The 14,278-nt window shown below is 35.2% G+C and overlaps 2 protein-coding genes across 3 annotated transcripts in view; one reads left to right on the top strand and one right to left on the bottom strand.

The window, feature by feature from the left end:
* The window catches only part of gpr158a (G protein-coupled receptor 158a), a 741,191-nt gene that overhangs the window by 680,757 nt on the left and 46,156 nt on the right, over positions 1–14,278 (top strand). The window lies entirely within an intron of this gene.
* On the bottom strand, positions 938–13,761 carry nxpe3l (neurexophilin and PC-esterase domain family, member 3-like). Of its 2 annotated transcripts, NM_001386572.1 has the most exons (8): positions 13,292–13,457; positions 13,073–13,122; positions 10,230–10,601; positions 9,436–9,851; positions 9,288–9,355; positions 8,977–9,180; positions 6,603–6,943; positions 938–1,329 (listed from the first exon to the last, which is right to left on the bottom strand). In NM_001386572.1, exons 1-8 carry the CDS (start codon positions 13,320–13,322, stop codon positions 1,132–1,134), a joined length of 1,680 nt encoding a protein of 559 aa, NP_001373501.1. In that variant the 5' UTR covers positions 13,323–13,457; the 3' UTR covers positions 938–1,131. The 2 variants fall into 2 exon arrangements, with proteins under 2 accessions (NP_001373501.1, XP_073796009.1); XM_073939908.1 differs by lacking the exons at positions 13,073–13,122; positions 13,292–13,457 and adding an exon at positions 13,625–13,761.

Raw genomic sequence — 14,278 nt, 5'->3', positions numbered from 1 at the left:
GTTTTAGGATACACAAATGAAACTGTATCAAATGAAAAATAAATCTTTGCAACCTTATCTAAAATAAAATTACCGTACCAGTTAAAACATCCCTAAATAACATTGAAATGTATCATATTATGTTGTTAAAACATTATATTGCTGTCGTTTTATTCAATTTAATGTTGTATTTTGGTCTTATTTGTTTTATTTCGGCTAGAATAAAAGCAGTTTTTAATTTAAAAAAAAAAACATTTTAGGGACAAAATTATTAGCCCCTTTAAGCTAATTTTTTTTCACGATAGTCTACAAAACAAACCATCGTTATACAATAACTTGCCTAATTACCGTAACCTGCCTAGTTAACCTGGTTAAGCCTTTAAATGTCACTTTAAGCTGTATAAGTGTCTTGAAAAAGATCTAGTAAAATATTTGCTGTCATCATGGCAAAGATAAAATAAATCAGTTATTAGAGATGAGTTATTAAAACTATTATGCTTATAATGTGTTAAAAAAAATCTTCTCTTCATTAAACAGAAATTGGGGAAAAAAATAAACAGGGGGGCTAATAATTCTGACTTCAACTGTATGTGGTAGATGTACTGCAAGGGTTTAGTTTAGTTCCAACCCTGCTTCCACACACGTACCTGGGTTTAAAACAAGCACGAAGAACTCAATCAGTTTGATCACGTGTAATTAAGGTTAAAGCTAAACTGTGCAGAAATGCGGCCCTCCAGGAATTGAGTTTGACAGCTATGATGTAGTGTATGTAATGATGGGGATGTAGTGACCAGCTACACCTCTTGTCAAGTGTATTTAGCCAGCGCATACATATATCTTTTATAATAACCATAATAACAGTCTGAGCAAACTCACAGTTGGAACTGTTGTATAATTGTAATTTGGAACAATTTTTTATTCAATATAAATTCAATATATTTTCAATGACAAACAAAAGGAATGTATAATAATTTATTTGAAAGCTACAGTATGTAATATGAAATGGGCAGTAAAAAGGAAATAGAAAGTCTTATTTCATGTACAACCTTTTATAAGTCGTAAATTTTTAAAGTACAACATACAGACAAGAGTTGTAAATCAGCTTAATGCTCACTTGGCCTTCAATAGCACAATCTGACTGTATTTCTGCAGTCAGGCAGGACAAACAAATGACAGGAACATATCAACTTCATTAGCCACGATGACAGGGCCTGGGTGGATATTTTCTCGAAGGTAGTGACATGAAGTCATCTGCCAGACATCGAAGTAGATTACGCCATCAATATCTCTGAACATCTCCTGCATCACTGTGTTCAGCTGCATGGCGTACCAGTCACTTTGAAAAATGTCCTGGAACAAACACAGATCCATTAGACTAAACAATATCATTTGTAAAGCAAGCATATTATTTTTATTGCCTGTAATCTTTCATACACTGAGTACTAATTTAACTGTCTAATACCTTATATTAAATTACTTTAACCCTTAGCCTAAATAAAGAAACAGTTCAGACAAAACCTGTTTTTATTATAACATTAAAGATGCCATAAAAAAATGTACATGCATTCACACTCTGATATCAATGAAGTCATCGTTTCCCTTGATGCTGAAAAAGCGTTTGATCGAGTTGAGTGGGAATATCTTTTCTTTACTCTCAAAAAATTTGGCTTCCCTGAAAATTTGATTTCCTGGATCAGGCTCTTGTATTCTGCCCCAATAGCCTCAGTCTGCACAAATAATATCTATTCAGAATATTTCCCTTTGTATAGAGGTACAAGGCAGGGTTGCCCCCTTTCACCTTTGCTGTTTGCCATTTCGATTGAGCCCTTGGCCATATTACTTCGTCAATCTACTATTTTTACAGGAATCACTCGGAATGACAAAGAACATAAAATCTCCTTATATGCAGATGACGTTCTTTTATATGTCTCAAATCCAACTCATTCAATACCTCACATACTATCAGTCTTAAAAGATTTTGGAAAAATTTCAGGCTATAAAATAAATATGCACAAGACAGAGTATTTTGAGATTGATGCCCCTCTAGATAGATCTTCTTACACAATACCATTTAAAGTGGTTCAGGATAAGTTTAAATACTTAGGCATATCAGTTACTCGCTCCTTTAATGGCTTGTTTAAAGCCAACTTTTATCCATTACTAAAACGTTGTAAACAAGATTTCAAGAAATGGTCCACTCTACCTCTTTCACTGTCTGGACGTATTAATCTAATTAAAATGACAGTTCTCCCACGGTTTTTATACCTTTTTTCAAATATACCCATATTCATAAGAAAACAGTTTTTCTGTAACATAGATAAATTGATAAGCCATTTTATATGGGGAGGTAAATCACCTCGTATTAGAAAATCATTCCTCCAGAGGAATAAATCCCAAGGAGGCATGGCACTGCCAAATTTTTTGTTTTACTACTGGGCAAGCAACATTCAAAAAATGTTGTACTGGGTATCTTCTTGGGACCCAGAGTCAATTCCACTGTGGGTACAGGGTGAAAGAGCTTGTTCCAGAGCTTCTCTTAAATCTTTGTTATGTGCATCACTTCCAATTTCAGAAAAGAATTATATGACTTCTTTTAATCCAATAGTTGTACATACATTAAAAATTTGGTCACAGTTAAGAAAGCATTTTGGCTTTCAGGCTCTCTCAATTGCAGGTCCCATTGCCTCTAATTGCTTATTTGCCCCATCTTGTACAGACTCTGCATTCCGAGTGTGGGAGGAGAAGGGGATTAAATGCCTGAAAGATTTATTTATTAATAATATTTTTTGCTCCTTCGAAGAGCTTGCTCATAATTTTTCTCTGCCCAAAAACAATTTTTTTAGATTTCTACAAATACGAAGCTTTGTTAAGTCAAAATTTAAATCTTTTCCTGAATTACCTGCTGCCTCAGTAATTGATGCATTATTAGACTTAAAACCCGAAAGTAAAGGACTAATTTCTCATATATACTCTTTAATTTGTACAATTGATCCTCAAAGTCTAGAACATATTAAAACCTCCTGGCAGCTCGACTTGAGCAGAGACTTCACAGACTTAGAATGGGATGGTATTTTAAATAAAGTACATTCATCATCACACTGTACCAGACATGCCCTTATTCAATTTAAAATACTTCACAGGTTACATTTTACAAATTTAAAATTGTCTAAGATCTATCCTACTGTTAGTCCAGCATGCAGTAGATGCTCAATTTCACCAGCTGCCCACATGTTTTGGTTCTGCCCAAATCTAGGGAGGTTTTGGAAAGATATTTTTCAATCATTTAGTGATATGTATGGTTTTCCTATTGAACCTGAACCCCTGTTGGCAATTTTTGGAACCAGTCCAGAAAATATTGTGCTTAAAGAAGAAATATGTAGAGTAATTGCTTTTACCACGCTACTGGCAAGGCGTTTAATTCTTCTGTATTGGAAAAAAACTGAGGCCCCAACACATAGTAGATGGATTAAAGACGTTATGTATTTTATTCAGCTTGAAAAAAATCAAATTTACTCTAAGAGGTTCAAAAAATACTTTTTTAAAAACCTGGTCTCCCTTTCTTACATACGTTGACCATTTACAATTTTTGGAGCAGGAGGATATATAAAATCTCTCATAATCCCAAAAGAACCCCCCCCCCCCTTTTTTTTTTTTTTTCCCATATTTTCCTATTCCTCTTTCATGTCACTGTAACCTTGTAATGCCTTTCACAATGGCAGTGCTTGTAATAAAGGTATACAGAACCTTTCTTTTATTACACACTGAACTGTTTACTTTTTATGTGTATCGTATATCTTGAGGACTTTATGTTTGCAGACTGTTAGCTATGTATATCTTCTGTTAAAGCCACAAAAGGGAAAGTAGTGTTGGGGATATTTGTTTATATATTTTGTTTTGTTGTTGTTGATTGTTTGTCTTTTTTTTTTTTTTTTTTTTGTGCAAATGTAAAAATAAAAAATCCTTATAAATAAAGTATTAAAAAAAAAAAAAGATGCCATAAAATAAAAATCTGGATATATGGATATATATGTATGTATGTATGTATGTATGTATGCATGCATGCATGTATGTATGTATATATGTAAACATATATATACACACACAATATTGTATCTGCAGGTTTTAAAAAGGTACATTTTGGTTTTCCATGGTACAAATCATGTCCTTAAAGGTACAAATTTGTTTCTTTGTCTTAAGGTACAATTCTGTTCTATAAAAAGGTACTGCCCGCCCCAGTGACCAGGGTTTGTTTCTTCTTTGGTACAACATTGTACCATTTCCTATGAGAGTGTCAAAAAAAAAAACGCGGTAAAGCATAATTTGGAAAATATTTAAAAAAGGAAAAAAAAAAAAAGGGGGGGGGGGGGCGCTAATAATTCTGAATTCAACTGTGTGCGTGTATATATATATTTTTTTTTTTTCTTTCTTTTCTTTGCATAGATTTTTACATGGAGAACGTTTACATGGACACCAATACCCGGATTTTAATACGATTAAGACAATAAGAGTCTACCAATGCCATGTAAACGGCGATTTATTAATTCATTTTTTTGATTCCCCTAATCTGACTAAAGTCATAGTGGAACTATACAGAAATAAAATAGCATTTCGATTTCAATCGCATTATTAAATTGCAGTACAGAAATGTAAACACCTTAATCAAACGATTACTGTTTTGTTAGCCACACATGACAGTTGTCAGGCATATGAGCACAATCAACTGAAAATGGCTTTAAGCAAGAGAGCACATTTTTGTTGCGAGCAGGAAACGATGACTATGTTGATAATTCTTCCTCCAGTATATTAACTGCATACTTTCATCCACTACCTCAGAGTTTGTTGCAGGGCATGAATGACAAGTTACTGAAAGAAATGACATTTAGGAATTTGTATCCACCGTAATCCGTTTACATGCACTTTGACTTTAGCCACAATGTTTTTAAAAATGTTTTTTTTATCCAAAAGTATATTTTTTAGAATTAATCTTAATCCATGTTATAAATTCAACACATAGTGCTTTTCTGTGAACTCAAAGCACTTTACAGATTTATGTTGGAATCTCCTCAACCACCACTATTGTATAGCATCACCCTGGGTGACAGGACGGCAGCCATTTTGCGCCACATGCTAGCTTATTGGGGAGAGAAGACACAGGGATGAAGCCAATTATTATATGGTAAGGAAGCAATGATGGACAGAGGCCAGTGGGCAAGTTGTTCCAGAATGCTGGGAATAGACTATACTGGGGAACTAGATCCCACACCCAGGGAGAAACAATATATTGGATTTCCACATACAAAAATAAAGAGACCGACAGACCGAGATATTTATTGCTTGTGCCAATGTTCAGTTTTGTTCCAGACACTGTATAAATAGATCTAAAACTTTATGGTAGTGCTTTAGTTTGCCCCTGATACTGTAGGTAATTCTTCTCAGTGCAATGTAAATCTTTTAAAAAGTGGTCAAAAGGTAGACTTATTATTATTCTTCCAATAGAGTGCTAAACCCAGGGCAAGCACCTCCCTTTGCCTCACTAGCACCTCTTCCAGAAGGAACCTATCTCATGTGGTTTCCCATCCCGGTACTAACCAGGCACAACCCTGTCTAGCTTCATTTGGTGACTATGTGAAAGACGTTGCTTTAAACTTCTGAGTGGTATTTCTGCTCAATTGTTTTTTGACTTTAAAAAAACATTCAACTAGGCCTGCACAATATATTGTTTCAGCATCGATATCCTAATGTGCAACGCTGAGTCTGAATTATAGTTGACCAGGAGCTACAGAAATGTATTTAATTACTGTATACTAATACTATATTTATATGATTTGTCCTAAAAAAATAAATAAAATGCGTACTTAGAATTTTTGTCTTGTTTCTAGTCTAAATAGCAAAATTTTAAAGCAAAAACTAATTATTTTACCTCCACTGGCAGATAATTTTGCTTGTTTTTCAGGAAAAACTCAATTTACTTACTAGTCAAAACTTAATTTTGACTTTAAAGTTGACAACAAAACAATATTTTTACTTGATCTATGAATGTTTCGATATTTAGACTAAAAACGAGACAAAGCAAAGTAAGAATTTTTTTTTTTGCATTTTAATTATTCAATTTCTGCACCTGAATACTGTTGGATGGCCCAGAAAATTGTCAAATAGTGCTATTTAAAGTATCTTGCGAAACTGTTTTCATATCACAATATTTATTGCAGAAAAATAAAATATCTTAATATCCAACAACGTACCCCTGTATAGATTTCTGAAGAGCGCTAACTATTGCTACATTTCGTCTTTACAACAAAAACTATGGGTTGGTATGACTCCGCCGAAGGCTTCTTGTCCTTCATTCATTCATTCATTCATTCATTCATTCATTCATTCATTCATTCATTCATTCATTCAGTTGACAGCGGCCTCTGGTGGATTTATGCGAGAAGAGCAGGTGTAAATGGCACTTGTAATGCTGCGTTCACACCAGACGCGGAACGCGTGTCAAGCGTGAGTGATTCACATGTTTAGTCAAGATACACGCAAATGGTGCGGCGCGAATGACGCAGCGCGAATTGAGCGTTTTGAGCGTTTTAGCTTTATAAAACAAGGATTGAAATTGAGAATAAAACCCATACCTTATATCCGGCAGTGTTTCCAGATTTGATGATGATGATAGTGTCTGGTGCTCGGCTCAGCAGCGAAACGACAGACTGACGGATTTTGGCCACTTCGTGCACATAGAATGTTAGAGGGTGAAAAACCAGGTGAGCAAAGAGTGTGAAGACGATCACTGCATGAGAACCCCCAGCTATTTCATTAATATCATTACTGATGTAGTGCAGGTCAGTGATCGGCATTTTTGTAAAGCGCAGAGGAACTCCGTGTGGCCCCCAGTGAACTATTATATTGTTTGTCAACTCAACAGCCATCAGGGGTCCTCCTGTAGGAGGAGTGTGGAGGTCCATCCTTTTTATACCTAATAAAGGAAAAAAAAAAGTAAATTGCACATTAGTCACACTGCTTTATTAATTATGTTGGCTTGAGAAAGACCAACTGTTATCCAACTTAAACAATGTTATTATTCTGTCTTCTGAGGCCAATTCTATCTCCTCCTAGTGCTTTAATGCTACAAGCCCCAGGTTTGGGCAAAAGCTGTGTTCTGCATAAGGTTTTGTGGCTATATCTTTTCAGGTTTATCTGACTTATAGTTTTTCAATAAGTCATTTTTTAAGCATTATATTTGTAAAAATATAAAAAGTCCACATTGTGACTGATATGGCTAGCCATTCTTACATAAATTCCATTTTTTGTTTTTTTACGGATATGGCAAGTCATTTTTGCATGTTCTTATTAAGCGTTATATTTTCAATAAAATATGGCAAGACATTTTTATATGATGTCCAAGTCCAGATTTTGACTGTTATAGAAACTAGCGTAGAGACATCAAGGCTGATTTATATCACGCATATTGGCAACACCCTGCAAAAAAATCCAGCTTAAACCAGCCTAGGCGGGTTGGCTGGTTTTAGCTGGTTGACCAGCCTGGTTTTAAAGGGGTTTTGGCCATTTCCAGGCTGGGAGATGACCAGCTAAAACCAGCTTGACCAGCCTTGCCGGCCTGGGAGCCCAGCCCCAGTAGGGTAAGCTTTGATGTATAATCACTAGGCTGTCAATTGTCCTCATAGCAACAAAGCAGACCAACTTAGCAACCATTTAAAAACAGCAATATCTCTACATCAAAAAAATCGTAGGGACCTGGGACCTAGCATGAGTCAAACCTTGGCTGGTTTGACTCATGCTAGCTAGCAAAATAGGACTTCCTGTGTCTTATGCATGGCAACAATGATTAGCCAAATGCTAAAATGATTAGTTATATGCTTTTCATGATTATCTAAGTGCAATAACATATGCTAGGAATTCTTACTAAGTATTAGGATTTGATCAAACATGTAAATGAAGGTTACCATTTAGCAACCCATTTTACATTAGCATCTGCTTAGCAATCACCTAGCAATGCCAAAAACATTTTAGCAACGTTAGCAATTTTATCAACCTCTGTGCTTGGCTTTCTCAAGCCAACATCAAAGTTCATCAACAAACTTTAGGTTCAAGTTTATCATATGGTTTTACAAAGCTTCTATTGCACACATACAAAACTACCAAAACTATTCTGCCATTTAATTCAGTTCAATTAATCTGTATCTTCTATAGCACTTTTACAATGTAGATTGTGTCAAAGCAGCTTAACATAGAAGAGGTTTTACATTTTCTAGATGAACTTAGTTTGTTAATGTTACACCTAAGGGGTTTATTAATACATTTTTAATACACCTTTTTTTTCCGTCCTAATAGAAATTAGTTATTGTTGATGAAATTAAAGCCACTTTACCCCCCTAAAAAAAGACATTTTAAATATGAATATACATTATTTTTTCTGCAGGTTCCACCAATTCAAATTTAAGCCTTTTAAAGACCTTTTTAAGACCATGAAGAATTAAATTTCTGACGAATATATGGCTAAACACCAAAGATATTTATTTAAAGGCTCAGCTGAAATTTTTTACTTGCCCTATCCAAAAAATAATTCTAATAAGTAATATCTTAGCCATTTATATTTTTAATAAAGTGTCAAAACAAGCAGACCCTAAATATATACATACTTTTTTCCCACATAACCTTAAAAAATCTTTAATAACTAAATGCATGAACAACAGACTGCTTAATATTAGTTAGAAATATATAGTTTTGCTAAAAGTATTTATTGTTGGCGATTGAATATGTGTAGTATCGATTGGGTAGCTTTTAAAGCCCCCTTTAAAATTATTTAAGACCTACAAGACAATATTTCAGTGCATTTTAGGCCTACAATTTTGATTTTGAAATGTAAGATTTTTTAAGATCCCACCGACACCCTGCAGAAGTTTGTAACACCATGAAGTTTATATTTTATTTACACTATACTGTATTCCATGCTTTAAGGGCTGTCATTTATATCACTGTATAACTTGCCTGGCACCTTTCTCTCTAAGTTCTCGAACCACTGTCTTGTGGTGGAGTCTCCCATCAAATAGACAATCTTGTTTTTAAGGCAATTTCCAGTTTGTGCAGAATTGAACTGTTGGGTTTTGCATACAAAAGACTTCCACACATCATTCAGATAGAAACCTGCAGGAACTGGTGTTGTCAGACCAGGTCTGCATCTCTCCGGTTTGCCTAAAGCAAAGAAACCAGGAAAGAGTTATGCATAGATATGCAAATTCTTCATTTTATCATAAGCACATTTGTTTTTAATTTCATTTTGTACTGACATATGAACATACCGTTGTTTGTTTTGGGAAGGACGTTAATTAATTGTGTGTCTCCATTAATTAAAACATTTGTTAATTTTCTGTGGAGAAAAAAATGATTAATATTCAATAATTCCCTGCAACTCTTCTAGAATTTGCTTTGAATCCTTTCCCAGCTTACTTTGAGAAAATTTGCTTCTCAAAAGCATTTAATGGGTTTTCCAGATCTCCTCTTGAGTGATAAACCAGTTTGTCACAAGAAAGTTTCTTAGGTCTCTCACAGTGCCACACCGTCCCCGTTTTAACATCCTTATACTCGCAGCAGCAGTTGCCTTTAATCCAGTTCCCATCTGCACCCCACTTAAGGTTACACGGTACATCTTCACTGATCCTGTTTTTTTTGGGTCCTGGTCCTTCAAAGTGTCCGTTATAGTGGCTGCGTGTGAATGACGACTCCCTGTATTTTTTCAGAATCTGCACAACCTCACTGGAGTGCTCCAGACGAACAGAGACTTGTGCCTGACCTTCCCAGGGCAGAAGAAGAGAAGCAGAGTAAGTCCCGTTACGATGATCCACAACCTCTCCATACACACTCGCCTTCAAGAAGAATAGAGAAGACTATATGTTATGAAGAAAGCTAATCTCTTACAACTTTCAGGCTAACCAACAGAGTGTCAAAATCCAAACAAATCTAATTTGCCACTAGTTTATTACTCGCAATTCTAGTGCTGGGCTGTGGCTGGAAGGGCATCTGCCCCATTAAACATATGTCAGAGTAAATGATAGTTCCTGTTCCAATCTGTAAATGCATTAAGAAGACCCCCTTCAAAAAAGGTGTTACCAAGTCATGTTTACAACAGACTGAAAAGGAGAAAGTAATCAATTATCTGCCAGTTTATCGTACATTTATGGCAAATGTCTATATATTTATTCATTTGTACATTTATTTATGAAAAATATTTGAAGCATACACACCTTCAGCTCTGAATTAAACAGCTTAACTTGGAAAAAATCTCCTCCGTATCTTTTTAGTTTATTCTTGTGGTCTCTGGCAGTGATAGTAACCAGGATCTTTTCTCCCACGCTGTAATTCTGATTGAGTCCCACAATAGAGAACTTTGAGTGGACTGGACTTGTGCTCTCACTCAGCTCAGTGATTTCTTGATCTGGACTGGGCCATTCCAGGGCCTTCTGCAGTCTTTCCCACTCTTCCTCACTGATTCCCATGTCATGTGTGGAAATTGTGGATGAAGAATTAGTTTTTATGAATTTTCTAGCATCACGTCTTGGAATAGGGGGCTGGAATGGATTTGTCGGATGAACATTCTCTGTTAATCTCCACAAGGCCTGAAAGACAATGAATTAAATGTTTAGCATTATCAAAAAAAAAAAAAAAAGTATGATCACAAAAAAACTACTTTTAATTTCTACTCCTAAACAAACCAGTGTGTCTCAACCAGTCCTTATCTTTGTCATGACAAAGCAAGACATTGGCAAGACATTACCACAAGGCTTTATAATTGGCTCATGAACATTTTTCTGTTCATGTTTTTAGTGCAACAAACTAAAATTGTCATTGATATGTCACATTAAAAATGTTATTACCCTCTCAAACAAGTTTTTGATTACTATTTAATGACCAATCCAGCTTGTACCAATGTAGTTGAGGTAAAAAAGTTTTATGACACTGTTATAAAACTCATGACACTTTTATAATGGCTTCATCACTATCATATCTATGACAAGTTTTGTTGTCTTGATAATGTCAAGTTCTATAACAAACAGTGGTGGAAAGAGTACTGAAAAATCATACTCAAGTAAAAGTACCATTACTAGCCTAAAAATGTAGTGTAAGTAGAGTAAAAGTATTTGTTGTAAACATTACTCAAAGTATGAGTAAAAAGTAGCCCTTTCTAAAGTACTCAAGAGTAGTGAGTATTGAGTATTACACTTTTAAAAGTTGAACCATTTACATGTGTGTAAATGTAACATTCGATTAGTGCATCTAGTTATTAACCAGCAGGCACACAACTTCATAAGATGTTAATGTTAGGTTCGTTTTAGGTTGTGATGTCAGGTGACCAAAATTCAATGTCTAGCTAGTGTCTAAGGACAACGCTATTTTAATGTCCAATAACGATATCAAATGGCGTTGATTTTTGGTTGATTTTAGGTCACATTGACATCAAATACTGTCATTTATTTGTCAGGTATGGCAACCAAATCCAACGTTTGATAGACGTCATAGTGGTAACATGCACACAATAGCAAGCTGTAACATCATTAGATTGGTTAACATCATTAATATTTGGTTGGTTTTAGGTTGGATGTTGGACATTGACCTGAAGTTGAGTTCTGACGTTAACCCGATTTTCCTTTCCAAACAAAATGCAACGTACCCATGACCTGGAGGTACAATGTCTATCTGACATTATGTTAACGTCTTCTGCATTCTGGGTGTTTAAGGCCATTTCAATCATCATACAGTAAACATCTGTCATTTTCTTATCAGTGACATGCATCTGAACAGTCTCTGGGTCAATGCGTGTAAAGATTTTAGACATTTTCTTTAATGCTTCCAAACAGTTTACTGCAATTATAAATGGCCCATGTCTTGAGGTAGTTCATTATTATGCGATTTACCTTCTGTGTATGATTTGATCGGACAGGAATCACAGGACGGATTTTTAAAATCCCCAAAGACAAGTAAAATTAAAGTCGTGACAGCAGGTTGAAGGAAAGTAGTGGAGTAAAGAACCAATACTGCACTAAAGAAGTACTCAAGTAAAAGTAAAAGTACTCATTTTTAAAAATACTTAGTAAATTACAATTCCTGAGAAAAACTACGCAATTTCAGTAATTTGAGTATTTGTAATTAGTTACTTTACTCCACTGATAACAAACAATGTCATCTCTGCATTTAAAATGACACTTCATGACAGTTGTTAAAAGCTTCCATGAAATCTCACATTCATAACATAACTGAATGGGTTGTGGCTGGAAGGGCATCCACTGTGTAAAACACATACAGTACTAGAATAGTTGGCCGTTCATTTCGCTGTGGCTACCCATGATAAATAAGCCAAAGGAAAACGAATAAATGAATATTTGTCATTTATTTACAACCTTGTGCCATCAAACTCTTGTATAAAGACATTTTTACAATCAGTATGTATTATTAAATTTCACATTTATCAATCACAATTAGACAACTCTTTCACACTCTTTATTTTTATTGAAATTCATATTTTATTAACTTTTGGTAGCGTGTTAATTGTTTATGTTGCTAAAGCTGGATCTAAGGGTATTGTGCAGTGAATTACAGAACTATCCAGTCAAGTGGTCAATCTTTAAAAACAACTAACAGGCATGGCTATTAATCAGTCAGCATCACATCAGGGTCCAGAATTATTTTCTTTTTTTTTCATAAAAAACTGCATGACATGAAACATTAAGTGATCTACTGCTTGTGTAATTTGGAGTGGTCAATTGGGTCATTTTTGCCATTGAGATCACCCTATGCATTCACTCTGACTATTTCACATGTATTTTGTAAATTAAGAAAAATAAAATTAATTTAGAAACTAAAGTAGTGCCATTGAAATAGAGCAAGCCCCTGAAACTTAAAATTACAGTAGTCTATATCTGCTTTGTGGCTAACAGTTAATGCTAAAGATTTTAGATTAAATATTAACTGTTAATATTCAATCTAAAATCTTTAAAGACAATTTTAGTTCTAATAGCGGTGTATTTTCTGCGTTTGGCCTTAGTAGGGCAGTGTTGTGCAGCTTATACTCATTTGTTTTTCATGAACTCACCATACAGCTGATCGTCAATAAACAAACACAAAGATAGGTCGTCCTGTGAACTAAAAGGAAACCGTAATGAGTTCCAATTTACAGATGTCACATTAATGATTAATAATTGATTTGGCCACGCTATCATTAATTTTAAAAGTAAACATCAATCAATCAATATGTATATATTTTTTCTAATCATATTAATCAATCACTGTAAGCTCTTGATGAATTATTTACCTGAAAGAGCAGCTGTGGGTTGAATGCACATGTTCGCATTCAACACTGTTCAACTTTGAAATATCAAGTACGAGTCAGGTTTGACCTAATCTTCCGTGTTGTTAACATCAGCTGTTTCCCCTTTCAATCAGCGCTGGCCCGCATACAATACTCACCTGTTTCCATTCAAGTCTATTTGTTTCTCCAAATATACCTGCCCCTTCTTGTTACTCTTTGTCGGATTATTGTGTTAGTTAAAGCCTATGGACCTACTCTCGCTCTCTAGTGAACTCTGCATTTATCAAATCTAGTCAGTCCGGTAACTTTGATTAACTTCTTATCGCTTTTGCTTACCTGTGATCTGCGCAGTCTCCTCGCTGCTGATTCCCAGCTCCTCACCTGGGCTCGCCAGCGACAGCCCTCGCTCCGCTCTGAGGGAGCCGAGGCGGATCATTAGTTGCTCTCACTCCAGTCTGCGTTCTCCCACGGGTGGTCGGGGATAGGCAGCCGCCTTACTTTATCCTTTATGCAAATAAAACTCTTGATTTTGAACTAAACTCTCTCTATTTTCTGTCCGAGCCTGACAGTGACAAGCATCATTTTTGTTTTTATAAGGTTGGGGTGTTTCTGCCTGCTATAAGTGTACAATAATACTTTTATTTATTTATTTTTCATAAGTAAGTGTATATAAAACAAAACAAAGCCTGACTGTTATTGTCATTCTTTTAAAATCTGATGCTTCATGACAGTGATATCTTTCCTTTTCATGCAATCATTGCAGTAAAAAAAGTTAAATGTTATTGTGACATGCAATGGGGAAAAAATGCAGATCAGAACAGATTTCATTTATATGTAATCATTTGGCAGACACTCTTATCCAAAAAGACTCCCAGGTACGAATCGAAATTGTCCAGTATTGCTGGGTTGGTTGGTAATCTGGAGGATTTAGGCAAACACAGCAGCACGGCGACGTGTCTAAATGTGAACAAACTTCTGATAAAAGACAAC

Source organism: Danio rerio, chromosome 24 (genome assembly GCF_049306965.1).
Source record: "Danio rerio strain Tuebingen ecotype United States chromosome 24, GRCz12tu, whole genome shotgun sequence".
In the NCBI taxonomy this organism is placed as follows: Eukaryota; Metazoa; Chordata; class Actinopteri; order Cypriniformes; family Danionidae; genus Danio; species Danio rerio.
Note: the sequence above shows the minus strand (reverse complement) of the source record. Positions and strands in the feature narration are given on the sequence as shown.

Coding starts and splice junctions, on each gene's coding strand:
- nxpe3l (NM_001386572.1), bottom strand. CDS start 13,322: ATGTGCATTCAACCCACAGCTGCTCTTTCAG. Junction 10,602..13,072: donor TATTGACGATCAGCTGTATG/GTGAGTTCATGA, acceptor ATTGTCTTTCAG/GCCTTGTGGAGATTAACAGA. Junction 9,181..9,287: donor CCTTCCCAAAACAAACAACG/GTATGTTCATAT, acceptor TCTTTGCTTTAG/GCAAACCGGAGAGATGCAGA.